Source organism: Schistocerca americana, chromosome 1 (assembly GCF_021461395.2).
Source record: "Schistocerca americana isolate TAMUIC-IGC-003095 chromosome 1, iqSchAmer2.1, whole genome shotgun sequence".
Classification (NCBI taxonomy): domain Eukaryota; kingdom Metazoa; phylum Arthropoda; class Insecta; order Orthoptera; family Acrididae; genus Schistocerca; species Schistocerca americana.
This window is the reverse complement of record NC_060119.1, coordinates 852,399,515-852,413,714: the sequence shown is the minus strand read 5'-3', so window position 1 is coordinate 852,413,714 and position 14,200 is coordinate 852,399,515. Positions and strand designations below refer to the sequence as shown.

Here is a 14,200-nt window from a genome sequence, read left to right as displayed (position 1 = left end):
ACAGACCAACTCAAAAATGTGATTCAAACAACAGTAATGGCAGCTCATGGAAACAGCTCCAATCTCCAACTAATATACCACAGAAAAGAGTATTACGTATTTGACACATGTAATGTAAGTCCCTCAAATTCATCACTTTTTCCTCGCATAAGTAAAAACTAACATTTGCTTCCGATCATCTTTTAAAACGCTGATGAGCAAGAATATAGCTCTTTCATTACTAACTGAAAAGATGAAACGATTTCAGATCTTTGCTTAGACTGAATAGTTCACACATTAATCAGTAAGAAATATAACAGATGTCTAAAACAGAATATTATTATGCTTGCAATCAGCCACAAACAAAATAAACAGAATTTGTTTCAATATACAGTCAGCAAATGCGACGCAAGCAGATAGCAAGACAAGGAGTAAAATAGTCACTGTCCCTGAAGTAACTCGATAGTGTTCGCACACATATGTAATTATGTTTCCTACACTGACCCGAAAAATATGAAAGAACACAAACTGCAGTTAAGCGAAGATTCACAACCAAGAATTCCTGATACACTAGTCACTTGAACGTGATAAACGTGTAACGATTGCAGAACCCGAGCTTCATTGAATAATGTTCTAACACAGGCAGTATCAGTGCCGCCAGAATTCAGAAATTTGATAGGATTTGATGAGAGTTTCACTAGCAATCGAGTCATCAGAAAAACCGAAATTCATGTCCTGGCAGGAAATCGACGGATATAAGCAACCTGTTCTCGTCCAAATTCGGATTAAAAATGGCTCAAATGGCTCTGAGCACTATGGGACTTTACTTCTGAGATCATCAGTTCCCTAGAACTTTGAACTACTTAAACCTAACTAACCTAAGGACATCACTCACATATCCATGCCCGAGGCAGGATTCGAACCTGCGATTTAGCGGTCGCGCGATTCCAGACTGAAGCGCCTATAACCGCTCGGCCACACAGGCCGGCCAAATTCGGATTACATGCAAATATGTAACCTGAAACATGCCCTGAATAAAGCTCTTTCCTATACAAAGTTTATTCCCATGTAACGTTATGACAACGCGGCCTCACTAAAACTTTTTAGAGGAATAGAACAAGAGATCAAAAGGAGTAGCTGACTTTGTGCAATGTAACAATAATGAGCAAAAACGTGCGCTTGGCTAAATTCTACGAACGTACAAATTTTAGATAAGCACATGGTCTAACAGTAATGTGAAAATACCCAGCTTGTAGCCAAGTTACATGCAGTGAGCATGTTTGACCCAATCTATTAACCTAGTTTTTTCGCTTAGGTATCTGAAACACAGAGGCACAAGGCAATCATGTCGTATACGAAGTGATGAACTGCCAGCTCTCTCTGAGACTCAAACTGTTAACCGGTAAACACACAAGTAAAATAGACAAAGCATATTACTGCCTGCAGTACTGAGAAATGTATGGGTTGTAATAATGGTTCAGAAAAATTGGTATCTCTCCTGAAGGCAGAAAGTCTGCAACATTATATGAGATAGCCTGATGCCGATGGCAGTGTTTGCTTTCAGCCATAAGGTTTTTATAATTTCGTAGCGTTGGCAAGGAATCATGAATAAACTGATTCCTGATTCCTGAATAAACTGTCCGCCCCGATAGCTGAATGGTGGCCGGCACGGTAGCTCAGCGTGATCGGTCAGAGGGCTGCGTGCTCTCTGTAATAAAAAAACTGAGTCAAGGAATCAACGATCAACTTGAACGGATGTCTTGTGACGTCCGCCCAGCCCAAACGCAACGAACTATATCGAACAAAATGAGGGAAAAAAACGGTCAGCATGACGGACTGCCGTCCGAAGGGGCCCCGGTTCGATTCCGGCTGGATCGGGGATTTTCTCCGCTCAGTGACTGGGTGTTGTGTTGTCTTCATCATTATTTCATCCCCAGCCGGCGTGCAGGTCGCCCAATGTGGCGTCGAATGCAATAAAATAAGACCTGCACCAAGGCGGCCGGACCTGCCCCGTGAGGGGCCTCCCGGCCAATGACGCCAAACGCTCATTTCCATTTTTCCATGAATAAACTGCAGAGTCTTTGATTAAGAAAGTATGTAATTGACCTTAGAGCACAATTATGGCACACATCTCTGCGTGGAACATGTAGTGTATTAAACAAAATTAGTGAAAGATTTAAATAAAATCAATTGTATGTGCATAAGAACGTAATGAAAAAGCTCAGCCGGCCGATGTGGCCGAGCGGTTCTAGGCGCTTCAGTCTGGAACCGCGCGACTGCTACGGTCGCAGGTTCGAATCTTGCCTCGGGCATGGATGTGTGTGATGTCCTTAGGTTAGTTACATTTAAGTAGTTCTAAGTTCTAGGGAACTGATGACCTCAGATGTTAAGTCCCATAGTGCTCAGAGCCATTTTTGAAAAAGCTCATTAAACAAGGGTTTGATAAATTAAGCTGGCCTATTATTCGGATGAACTAATGTAAGTCCGCTTCTGTGCTGTGCTTCGACAATTACGCATGTCACCAAACAAATAATGTATCGTTTCAATATGATCAGCCAGAACATTATGACCACACACGTAATAGTCGGCAGACCACATTTGACACGGATGACAGCGACGACGCAGCGTGGCATGGAAGCAATGCTGTCTTGGCAGGTCGCTGGGAGGAGCTGCCATTACACCTACATACAGGTCACCTAAATCACGTACGTTTCGGGGAACGGTCGATGAGTTCTGACGCCATGTTCAATCAGACGTGTTCTATCGGCTTCAGATCTGGCGAAGTGGGGGGCCAACTCACCAATTGGAACTGGCCACTGAGTTCCTCGAACCACTCCATCACACTCCTGGCCTTGTGACATGGCGCTTTGTCTTGCTGAAAAATGCCACTTCCATCAGGAAACATGATCGTCTCGAAGAGGTGAACGTTGCCTGCAACCAGAGTACGATACTCCTTGGCCATCATAGTGCTTGCACGAGCTCCGCTGGACCCATGGATCCCACGTGAATGTTCAGAGCATGATGGAGCTGCCGCCAGTCTGTCGCTGTTCCGCAGTAGAGGTGTCAAGTAGCTGTTCCCCTGGAAGACGACGGATTCGCACCCTCCCATCGGCATGATGAAGAAGGTAGCGGTAGTCATCAGACAATGCAACGCTCTGCCACTGGGCCAACGTCAAGTGCCGATGGTCACGTGCCCGCTTCAGTCGTAGCTGCCAATCTTGTGGTGTTAACATTGGCACATGCATGAGTTGTCGGCTGTGGAGGCCCATCCTTAGGCGTGTTCAGTACGCTGTGAGTTCAGACACACTTGTACTCTGCCGAGAGTTTTACATCTACATCTACATGGATACTCTGCAAATCAAATTTAAGTGGCTGGCAGAGGGTTCATCGAACCACCTTCACAATTCTCTATTATTCCAATCTCGTATAGCACGCGAAAGAATGATCACCTGTATCTTTCCGTACGAGCTCTTATTTCCATTATTTTATCGTTGTGATCGTTCCTCCCTATGTAGGTCGGTGTCAACAAAATATTTTCTCATTCGGAGGAGAAAGTTGGTGATTGGAATTTCGTGAGAAGGTTCCATCGCAACGAAAAACGCCTTTCTTTTATTGATTTCCAGCCCAAATCCTGTATCATTTCTGTGACACTCTCTCCCATATTTCGCGATAACACAAAGCGTGCTGCCTTTCTTAGAACTTTTTCGATGTACTCCGTCAGTCCTATCTGGTAAGGAGCCCTCACTGCGCAGCAGTATTCTAAAAGAGGACCGACAAGCGTAGCGTAGGCAGTCTCCTTAGTACGTCCGTTACTTTTTCTAAGTGTCCTGCTAATAAAACGCAGTCTTTGGTTAGCCTTCCCCACAACATTTTCTATGTGTTCCTTCCAATTTAAGTTGCTCGTAATTGTAATACCTACGTATTTAGGAGAATAGATTAGACTGATTTATCGTGTAACCGAAGTTTAACGAGTTCCTTTTAGCACTCATGTGGATGACCTCACACTTTTCGTTATGTAGCGTCAACTGCCACTTTTCGCTCCATTCAGATATTTGTTTCTAAATCGTTTTGTAGTTTTTTTTATCTTCTGATGACTTTATTAGTCGATAAACGACAGCGTCATCTGCAAACAACCGAAGACGGCTGCTCAGATTGTCTCCCTAACCGTTTATATAGATACGGAACAGTAGGGGCCTATAACACTATCTTGGGGCGCCAGAAATCAATTCTGTTTTAGTCGATGACTTTCCAGCAGTTACTACAAACTGTCACCTATCTGGCAGGAAGTCACAAATCCAGTCACATAACTGAGACGATATTCCATAAGCACGCAATTTCACTACAAGCCGCTTGTGTGGTACAGTGTCAAAAGCCTTCCGGAAATTCAGAAATACGGACTCTATCTGAAATCCCTTGTCAATAGCACTCAACACTTCGTATGAATAAAGAGCTAGTTGTGTTTCACAGGAACGATGTTTTCTAGACCCATGTTGACTGTGGGTCAATAGACAGTTTTCTTCGAGGTAGTTCATAATGTTCGAGCACAATATATGTTCTACCTGCTGCGTATCGACGTTAACGATATGGTCCTGTAATTTAGTGGATTACTCCTACTACCTTTCTTGAATATTGGTGTGACCTGTGCAACTTTCCAGTCTTTGGGTACGGATCTTTCGTCGAGCGAACGGCTGTATATGATTGTTAAGTACGGAGCTAATGTATCAGCATACTCGGAGGCTGACGTTAGTTCCACCGCAGTTCGCCACCTGTTCAGTTTTACTAGTCTGCTCAGCCTACGACGTCCGACATCTGTAATGAGGGATCACCCCTCAAACCTACGACATCTGGACGTGGTTTCACCTTGGTTTCACACGTGTTGAAGGCACTAACCACAGCACTCCTCGAACACCCGACAAGTCGTGCGGTTTCCGAAATGCTCGTGCCGAGCCTCCGGGTCATCACAGTCTGCCCTCGGTCAAACTCACAGATAACGCGCCTTCCCCATTATACAAACGGACAGTACGCTCGCTGATACAGCATGTACCGCGCGTCTGTCTGACAGACAGTCATTCCTCGCCATGCAACGCCGCTATCGCATGAACGGGTTTATATCGAGAGTGGGTCGGTGGTCACGATGTTCAGGATGATTAGTGTGGGTACTATACGCTCAAACTAAGCGGCGGCTGGTGGAAACAACAGCAAAGTCATGTCCTATTTACAGTCGCTCTTATCAGCCACTGTGCAGAGTGTCAACTTGGTTTGCGCATATACACTCCTGGAAATTGAAATAAGAACACCGTGAATTCATTGTCCCAGGAAGGGGAAACTTTATTGACACATTCCTGGGGTCAGATACATCACATGATCACACTGACAGAACCACAGGCACATAGACACAGGCAACAGAGCATGCACAATGTCGGCACTAGTACAGTGTATATCCACCTTTCGCAGCAATGCAGGCTGCTATTCTCCCATGGAGACGATCGTAGAGATGCTGGATGTAGTCCTGTGGAACGGTTTGCCATGCTATTTCCACCTGGCGCCTCAGTTGGACCAGCGTTCGTGCTGGACGTGCAGACCGCGTGAGACGACGCTTCATCCAGTCCCAAACATGCTCAATGGGGGACAGATCCGGAGATCTTGCTGGCCAGGGTAGTTGACTTACACCTTCTAGAGCACGTTGGGTGGCACGGGATACGTGCGAACATGCATTGTCCTGTTGGAACAGCAAGTTCCCTTGCCGGTCTAGCAATGGTAGAACGATGGGTTCGATGACGGTTTGGATGTACCGTGCACTATTCAGTGTCCCCTCGACGATCACCAGTGGTGTACGGCCAGTGTAGTAGATCGCTCCCCACACCATGATGCCGGGTGTTGGCCCTGTGTGCCTCGGTCGTATGCAGTCCTGATTGTGGCGCTCACCTGCACGGCGCCAAACACGCATACGACCATCATTGGCACCAAGGCAGAAGCGACTCTCATCGCTGAAGACAACACGTCTCCATTCGTCCCTCCATTCACGCCTGTCGCGACACCACTGGAGGCGGGCTGCACTATGTTGGGGCTTGAGCGGAAGACGGCCTAACGGTGTGCGGGACCGTAGCCCAGCTTCATGGAGACGGTTACGAATGGTCCTCGCTGATACCCCAGGAGCAACAGTGTCCCTAATTTGCTGGGAAGTGGCGGTGCGGTCCCCTGCGGCACTGCATAGGATCCTACGGTCTTGGCGTGCATCCGTGCGTCGCTGCGGTCCGGTCCCAGGTCGACGGGCATGTGCACCTTCCGCCGACCACTGGCGACAACATCGATGTATTGTGGAGACCTCACGCCCCACGTGTTGAGCAATTCGGCGGTACGTCCACCCGGCCTCCCGCATGCCCACTATACGCCCTCGCTCAAAGTCCGTCAACTGCACATACGGTTCACGTCCACGCTGTCGCGGCATGCTACCAGTGTTAAAGACTGCGATGGAGCTCCGTATGCCACGGCAAACTGGCTGACACTGACGGCGGCGGTGCACAAATGCTGCGCAGCTAGCGCCATTCGACGGCCAACACCGCGGTTCCTGGTGTGTCCGCTGTGCCGTGCGTGTGATCATTGCTTGTACAGCCCTCTCGCAGTGTCCGGAGCAAGTATGGTGGGTCTGACACACCGGTGTCAATGTGTTCTTTTTTCCATTTCCAGGAGTGTAGTAAGTGCTCTCTAAGGTTGTGGAATGCTGTAAATAACACTACACCAAGCCTTGTAATGCGAGCCGGAAAATAGGCAAGCATTTAACACAATTTGTGAATGAACAATAGAAACAGATTTCAGTACTCTTACTCAACCAAAGCAGCATCTCAGCGTAGCGCCAGCGCCAGCGTACAACTAGAACTCTCTTTGTACATTCAAACCGAATGTTCCCAGTAAACCAAGCTCGTTCACGTCTCGTTTACCCACCGCAATTGCTCTCTAAAGTCCTTCCTCGTAATCTCCTACTGAATTTGTCAGTCATGCTTTCATAGATCGATTGCTCAGGACAAAATATATCTTTGCAGAGTGCCTGGTATTTAGAGTATGTAGAAGAACATCAGTACTAAAAGCTGCGATTCTGACCGATAATTATCAACTTATTAGAGGAATCTGCTGCATGTCTCGCATTGATAACCAGCTCATTCAACATTACGACCAGCTTCTGTTTGATCTGAGGCTATGAATTGTTTTCAGTCGTCTTTGCAAATTTCTGTACTCATTGTTGTTTCAGATACCAGGAGCCAATTGCTCGTCACCTTCATGTGACACATACAGGACTGTTTAAAAAAGTGTGTGTTTGATTTTTGTTTCCAATATTTATAAATTACTTTCTGTTATTTTGTAAAAGGCGAAAATTGAGTTATAAAAATGAAGTTATGAAAATTGTAGGTATGTTTTCTCAGTCGATTCATTTGTCTTGTACTCAATTCCGACGTACAATGTGATCATAATGCGAGGAAATTATCTTTTATTGACTTAATTTTCACGATAGATTATGTATGCGGTTTATCCCACACATTTAAAGTGAGGAAATCCCAGTAGATGTCAAACAACTAAAAAGTAATATTACAACAGGATTCATACGTTACAGGAAAATTAAGCTTCTCATAATAATGAGTGAACATACTCTTTGCAATTATTAAGGTAGGAGAAATAAAACACAGGGAGCGAACGGCTGTCTGCAACTTGTACGAAAACCAGATCGAAGTTACAAGATTTGAATGTCATGAAAAGGAGCAGTAGTTGAGAAAGAAGTGAAACTGGTCGGCAGTTTTTTCTCCGTGTTATTCTATCTGTACATTGATCAAGAAGTAAAGGAAACTAAAGACAAATTTGGAAAGCTAGTTAAAGTTTTAGGAGCGTAAATAAAAACTTTAAGGTTTGATGATGATACCGAAATTTTGTCAGAGACAGCAAATACCTTGGAAATGTGGAAATTGCCTTGAAAAGAGGTTTGTCATTATAAGATGAACATCAGCAAAAGTAAAGCAAACGAAATGGCGTGTAGTTGAATTAAATTAGGCGACTGCGAGGGAATTACATGAGGAAATGAGATACTACAAGTAGTGAATAAGTTCCGCTGTTTGGGCAGCAAAATAACTCACGACACCTTAAAAATAGAGTGTATAAATTGCGGACTGGAATATAAGAAACGTGATTCTGCAAAAGAGATGTATTTTAACATAAAGGTAAGTGTTAGGAAATGTTTCTGAAAGTTTCTGCGTGGAGTGTAGTCTGGTACGAAGTGAAACGTGCAGAATAAACAGTACAGCAAGGAGCAAATAGAAGCTCTTTAAATGTGTTGCTGTAGAAGAGGCTGATACTAAAGATTAGATGGGTATTTGTTTATAGGACACGTCCTGCGATATCAAGGATTTGTCAATTTGGTAATGGAGGGAAGTGAGAGGTGAAACAAGGCGTGACTACAGAAAGAACCTCCAGCTGAAAATATATCGCAGTAGTTATACAAAGATGAAGAGGCATGAGCAGGTCAGATAGTTTGGAAAGCTGGATAAAACCGAGAATAACGATAAATGCTCAAATATAATGCTCAATTCAGTTGTAATTACTGAAATAATATTAAAGTAAGGAAAGTATGTCAACCTGTTATTTTTATGCCACCTAAAACTGAAAACACCTGCATTACAGATACTGATTTTTTTTAAAAAGGGTCAACACTTAAGGACGTGAGCTTCTTCTGTCTCCACAAACTTATATTTAGTCCATATTCTAGATATAAATCTCTTGCAGGGTCTAAACTGCTTGTTGTAAGTCGGTTCTGAATTAAATGACAATGAATTGGTTACAATCAATTATTAATTTCCACCTTCTAAAGATACGCCATTTATTGTAATATTTATATCACCTGAAAACAAAACAGACTTAGTAAGTCGCATTGTAACTAATGGAAGGTTATTAATGCACACAAGAAAAAGCAGTGACCATAAGACAGGAACATGAGCTCCATCACAAGTAATTATTTATTAAATGGACAACGTCTCATAGCTTATCCATAGGATTTCCGTGTTGGGACACTGTCTGCAAAGACATAACGTTTTAATCGCTTGAAAACGATTATACGATTCACGAAGTCAGCTATCTTTGACACATCACAGAAAATACCAGTAGCTTGTAAGTTATCCTCTAATGAAATGAGTATATTATCGTTTTATGTATAAATAGCTTTCTAAGTATTGGATCCGTTACAAAGACCAACTGAAAGTAGGGGAATACATTATTTTTGGCGAAGGGTGAAGAAGCCATTTATATAAAACATCCTGTAAAATTTTGGAAAATGCTGCCAAAAATTAAATTGCTCAGAAGCTTCAGATTGTTTCTTATACACTTACCTGTACATAGGCTTAACTTCAGCATATTCACACAACTGGGCAAAGATTCAGGGATAAATGACTGGTTACTTAAATTATCTGTTACTAAACTGCCAGGGAGACTCTTTAATTAACTAGAGCAGACTTTTATCACAACCTTTAGAACATTTTGATACTGCAATTTCTATGAAGGATGTTACTTCCTCTTGTGAAATGAGACATTCGAAGAGGTGGTTTGTATCCTTGTTATGTTTATTCTACAAGCAGTAGACAAGCATTCGCAACATTATTTCCGATATCCAATTCCTGCCACCACGTACAAGTATTTTGTAGCGAAAATAGTTCACATATAGTATATAGAAGTGCTGATAATGCCGCTGAAAAGTCGTAATATACTGCTCTGTCGAGAGAAATACTGTACTTAGTGTCTTTTGCACTAAGTGTCTCGTTTCCCAGCATGTAAGGACTTGATACAGTCATGAGTTTTCTTACGCACTTCCCCTACTTTTTTTTTAAACAGAAATAACTATTTCGTGTATCTCTTAGCAAATAATACAGATTTATTCAGCACAACATTTTCGCACAATATAAGTACGGTACACAAAACTTTTGTTCATCCATTCACCAACATGTAGAACTTAATCGTCATTGTTTTTTAATTTACTGTTGCCTTTTTAGGGGTGGCACGTGGCAACACGCAAGGTGACTCTTATTAACGTTTAAAACCCCCGAAGCGACGTAGGTGACGCTGAGAGAAGTAATAACAAGACAGATGGCGCCGCAAATGTCAGGAAATACCACAAAAGTAGATGAGAAATGTTGAACATATGACGTCACCTGTACCTCGCCGCACGTGCAGCGTCTGGACTTGGGACTGGAGGGATGATTGAGCGATGCAATACTTGCATTCGAGCATACGGTGCAAATTTCGAACGCCATTTGTAAATGTGATCTATTGTAAACGCTGAAGTTACAAAATTAATGTCCTCGCGTTACCAAATAAAATCTGATCTTATTTTGTGTTTCTTTCCTTTTGTCCCTCCTGTTTTTGTTTACAGCCATTTTTTAGTAAAGAAAACGTAGGCCATTTACTAGAAACGATGCAAGACTTAAGCTTATACTCCTCTACTTGTGACGCAATGTGCTATGTTTCTGTTGTAGAGTACTTTGCTCTAAACCAATGGAGGCCGCGAGGGAGATAAATAGGATAATTAATTATACCTCAAAGTAAATACATAACTGTCTACCTGAATGAAAAAAGTGCTGCCTGACAGACGCAAGACTCGAACCCTAAGCCCCACGCACTGAAGTCGCGCACATGGGCCCGGAATCACACCGGTATGAATACATGACTTGGGTTAGGATTATCAATTGCGACAGACTGATAGACTCAACGCTGCAGGTGTGTCCTATTATGACGTCACGTCTTCAACATTTGTCATCCACTTTTACGGTATTTCCCGACGTTTGCGGTCCCATGTATCTTGTATTAAATTACTTGTCTCGGCCTCATCTACACACATCAAAAAAAGTTTTGCATCACCTCGGTTCCGAGAGTTCCGGGATCTGTACAGAAAATTGGAATAGAGATCAACATAAACATCATTTCCGCCCTTTTTATTGCTCATGAATACCATACATTACGTGTTGTACCACCATAAAGTGAGACCGTCAGAAGTGGTGGTCCAGATTGCTGTACACACCAGTACTTCTAGTATCGAGTAGCACGTCCTCTTGCATTGATGCATGCCTGTATTCGTCGTGGAATACTATCCAGAAGGTCATCAAGGCGCTGTTGGTCCAGATTATCCCACTCCTCAACGGTGATTTGGCGTAGATCCCTGAGAGTGGTTGTTGGGTCACGTCCTCCATAAACAGCCCTTTTCAATCTACCCCAGCATGTTCGATAGGGTTCACGTCTGGAGAACGTGCTGGCCACTCTTGTAGAGCGATGTCGTTATCCTGAAGGTAATCATTCACAAGATGTGCACGATGGGGGCACGAATTGTCGTCCATGGAGACGAATGACTCGCTAGTATGCTGCCGATATGGTTGCACTATCGGTCGGAGGATGGCATTCACGTTTCGTACAACTGTTACGGCGCCTTCCATGACTACCCCAAAATAGCAGGGAACCTCCACCTTGCTGCACTCACTGGACAGTATGTCTGAGGCGTTCAGCCTGGCCGGGTGCCTCCAAACACGTCTCCGACGTTTGTCTGGTTGGAGGCAAATGCGACACTCATCGAAGAAGAGAACGTGATGCCAATCCTGAGCGGTCCATTGGGCATGTTGTTGGGCCCATCTGTACTACGCTACATGGTATCGTGGTTGCAAAGATGGACCTCGCCATGGACGTCTGGAGTGCTGTTGCGCGTCATGGAGCGTATTGCGCACAGTTTGAGTCGTAACAAGACGTCCTGTGGCTGCACGAAAAGCATTATTCAACATGGTGTCGTTGCTGTCAGGGTTCCTCCCAGCCATAATCCGTAGGTAGCGGTCATCCACTGCAGTAGTGGCCCTTGGGCGGCCTGAGCGAGGCATGTCATCGACAGTTTCTGTCTCTATGTGTCTCCTCCATGTCCGAACAACATCGCTTTGGTTCAGTCCGAGACGCCTGGATACTTCCCCTGTTGAGACCCCTTCCTAGCACAAAGCGATCGAACCGCGGTATTGACCGTCTAGTCATGGTTGAACTATCTCCTTCCTGGTGGAATGACTTGAACTGATCAGCTGTCGGACCTCCTCCGTCTAATAGGCGCTGCTCATGCATGGTTGTTTACATCTTTGGGCCGGTTGAGTGACATCTCTGAACAGTCGAAGGGACAGTGTCTGTGATACAATATCCACAGTCAACGGCAATCTTCAGGAATTCTGGGAACCAGGGTGATGCAAAACTTTTTTTGATGTGTGTATGTCGCTTCGGAGGTTTTTAATGTTTATAAGAATCACCCATTATAAAAATTTCATTGGTTGGTGCTTAACCCATTTCAGATACCTGTGACAAATATGCCGACTCCATTGCTTTTGCTGCCTAGACAGCTGGCAGCCATGTGAGAGACAGAAAAGGACACCTAATGCCTTACTTGTTGCAGAGGAAATGGTGACGTTACCAGAAGGGCTGGCTGACTGCGACTGCCTGCCACGCTGCTCCGAGAGGCATTACTACCCGCTGGATTATAAACTGTTAGACAAGTAAGTCACTGCGAATACACGCTGCATACAAATAAGTTACCGCACCGCTACCAGATGTCTGTTCATGACTGCTCTTGGTGCTTTGCAATCGCTTCACCGCCTTAGCATGTACTCTTAATAGTGGCATAGTCAGCTTTGTAATTTTTGAATAAGATCTTTGATGGTTTGGTAGTCTTTCCTGATGCTCTGCCTGCTGACCTGAACGATCGCCCAATAGATATTTAACACTTTACCTGGCGTTTCGCCTGTGCAAGTGCCTGCCATTTTCAAAGATTTCAAAGATTTAGTACAGGATTCGGATCAACAGCAGTGCTGTCTAGAAGGCTCACCGTGACCATCCCTGGTGTGGTTTGCGTTTTGATATTTACAGCACATGTTTAGCATTATTGCGAGTTTCACAGACTTCCACAACCTGTCTGGTTAATCTGATTGTCTCCATTCTTTTAACATGCCCATAGAGTTTTAGCCTACACTTTTTCATATCTGTATGGTCCTCTTCATTTTTGTTTACAGTTCTCTGTATTATACGGCTATAAATTACTTGACAGTAAAAATGTCCTGGTCGATTTGGAAATAAAAGCGGAATTGACTTAAATGTAGGACTATCATCTGATGTGTTAACACAAAATATTCTCAGGAAGTACCAAAGACGGTTTTGAAAGAGACATAAGATACAAAGTGGCCAATGTTTTACAATACAGTGAATGCTCGTAACCGTGTAATATCCATCAAATTTAAAGTTGTTCTCCATTTTTCATTTCTCCAATTGCTGTGTCTCCGCTTTTCAACGTTCTTGATAATACTGAGTTGGTGCTTAAGTTCGTAGCGTTTTCCGTAAGTTTTAAGAAACACAACACATACACGTTAGGGCGGGTTCAGTCATCAATAATATATTCTTCTTCACTATTTAGAACAGTCTGGCAGCGCTGCGGTAACTTTTCGATTCGACGACTGTATAAATCACGTGGTTTCGAGGCGAACAACTCGTCTAACCATGTTCGGAGCGGATATTCATTCACAAAGAGAGTTCGATGAGGGCGGAAAAGGTGAAACTCTGAGGGCGCAAGATTAAATGAATAAGATGAGTGTGGAATTACTTCCCCACGCAACAACTCCTGTATAGATTGTTTTGACAGTCTAGCAGAATGGGGGAGGGAGGGGTGGGGGGTGGGGGGGTCGATACGTGGCTTAGCATCACTTTACGCAGTTTGTTTGGTCGTTGTTCTTCGATTGCGTCTCAAAGTCGTCTCAGTTGTTGACAATAAGTGTCAGCAGTGATGTTCACACCTCAGGGAAATAATTCCAAGTAGACCACACCGTCGCTGTTCCACCAGATTCTGAACGTCTTTCGTGGATGCACGCAGGTCTTTGTAAGGGGAGTTGCTGCTTTGTTTGGGCTCAGCCATTCCTTTCATTTTCTTATGTTAGCAAGTTGTTGTTTTTGTTGTCGTCTTCAGTTCTGAGACTGGTTTGATGCAGCTTTCCATGCTTCTCCACCCTGTGCAAGCTTCTTCATCTCCGAGTACCTGCTGCAGCCTACATCCTTCTGAATCTGCTTAGTGTATTCATCTCTTGGTCTCCCTCTACGATTTTTACCCTCCACGTGCCCTCCAATACTAAATTGGTGATCCCTCGATGTCTCAGAACATGTCATACCAAACGATCCCTTCTTCTAGTCAAGT

General features: G+C 44.0%; 1 protein-coding gene across 1 annotated transcript in view; it reads left to right on the top strand.

Moving 5' to 3' along the window:
- Window positions 1-12,522, top strand: part of LOC124594636 (sodium channel protein Nach-like) — a 159,452-nt gene extending 146,930 nt beyond the window's left edge. Inside the window, exon 7 of the mRNA XM_047133007.1 lies at window positions 12,419-12,522. Within this exon, the coding sequence (XP_046988963.1) occupies window positions 12,419-12,522 (104 nt within the window). The remainder of the gene's footprint in view (window positions 1-12,418) is intronic.
- The last annotated feature ends 1,678 nt before the right edge of the window (window positions 12,523-14,200 follow it).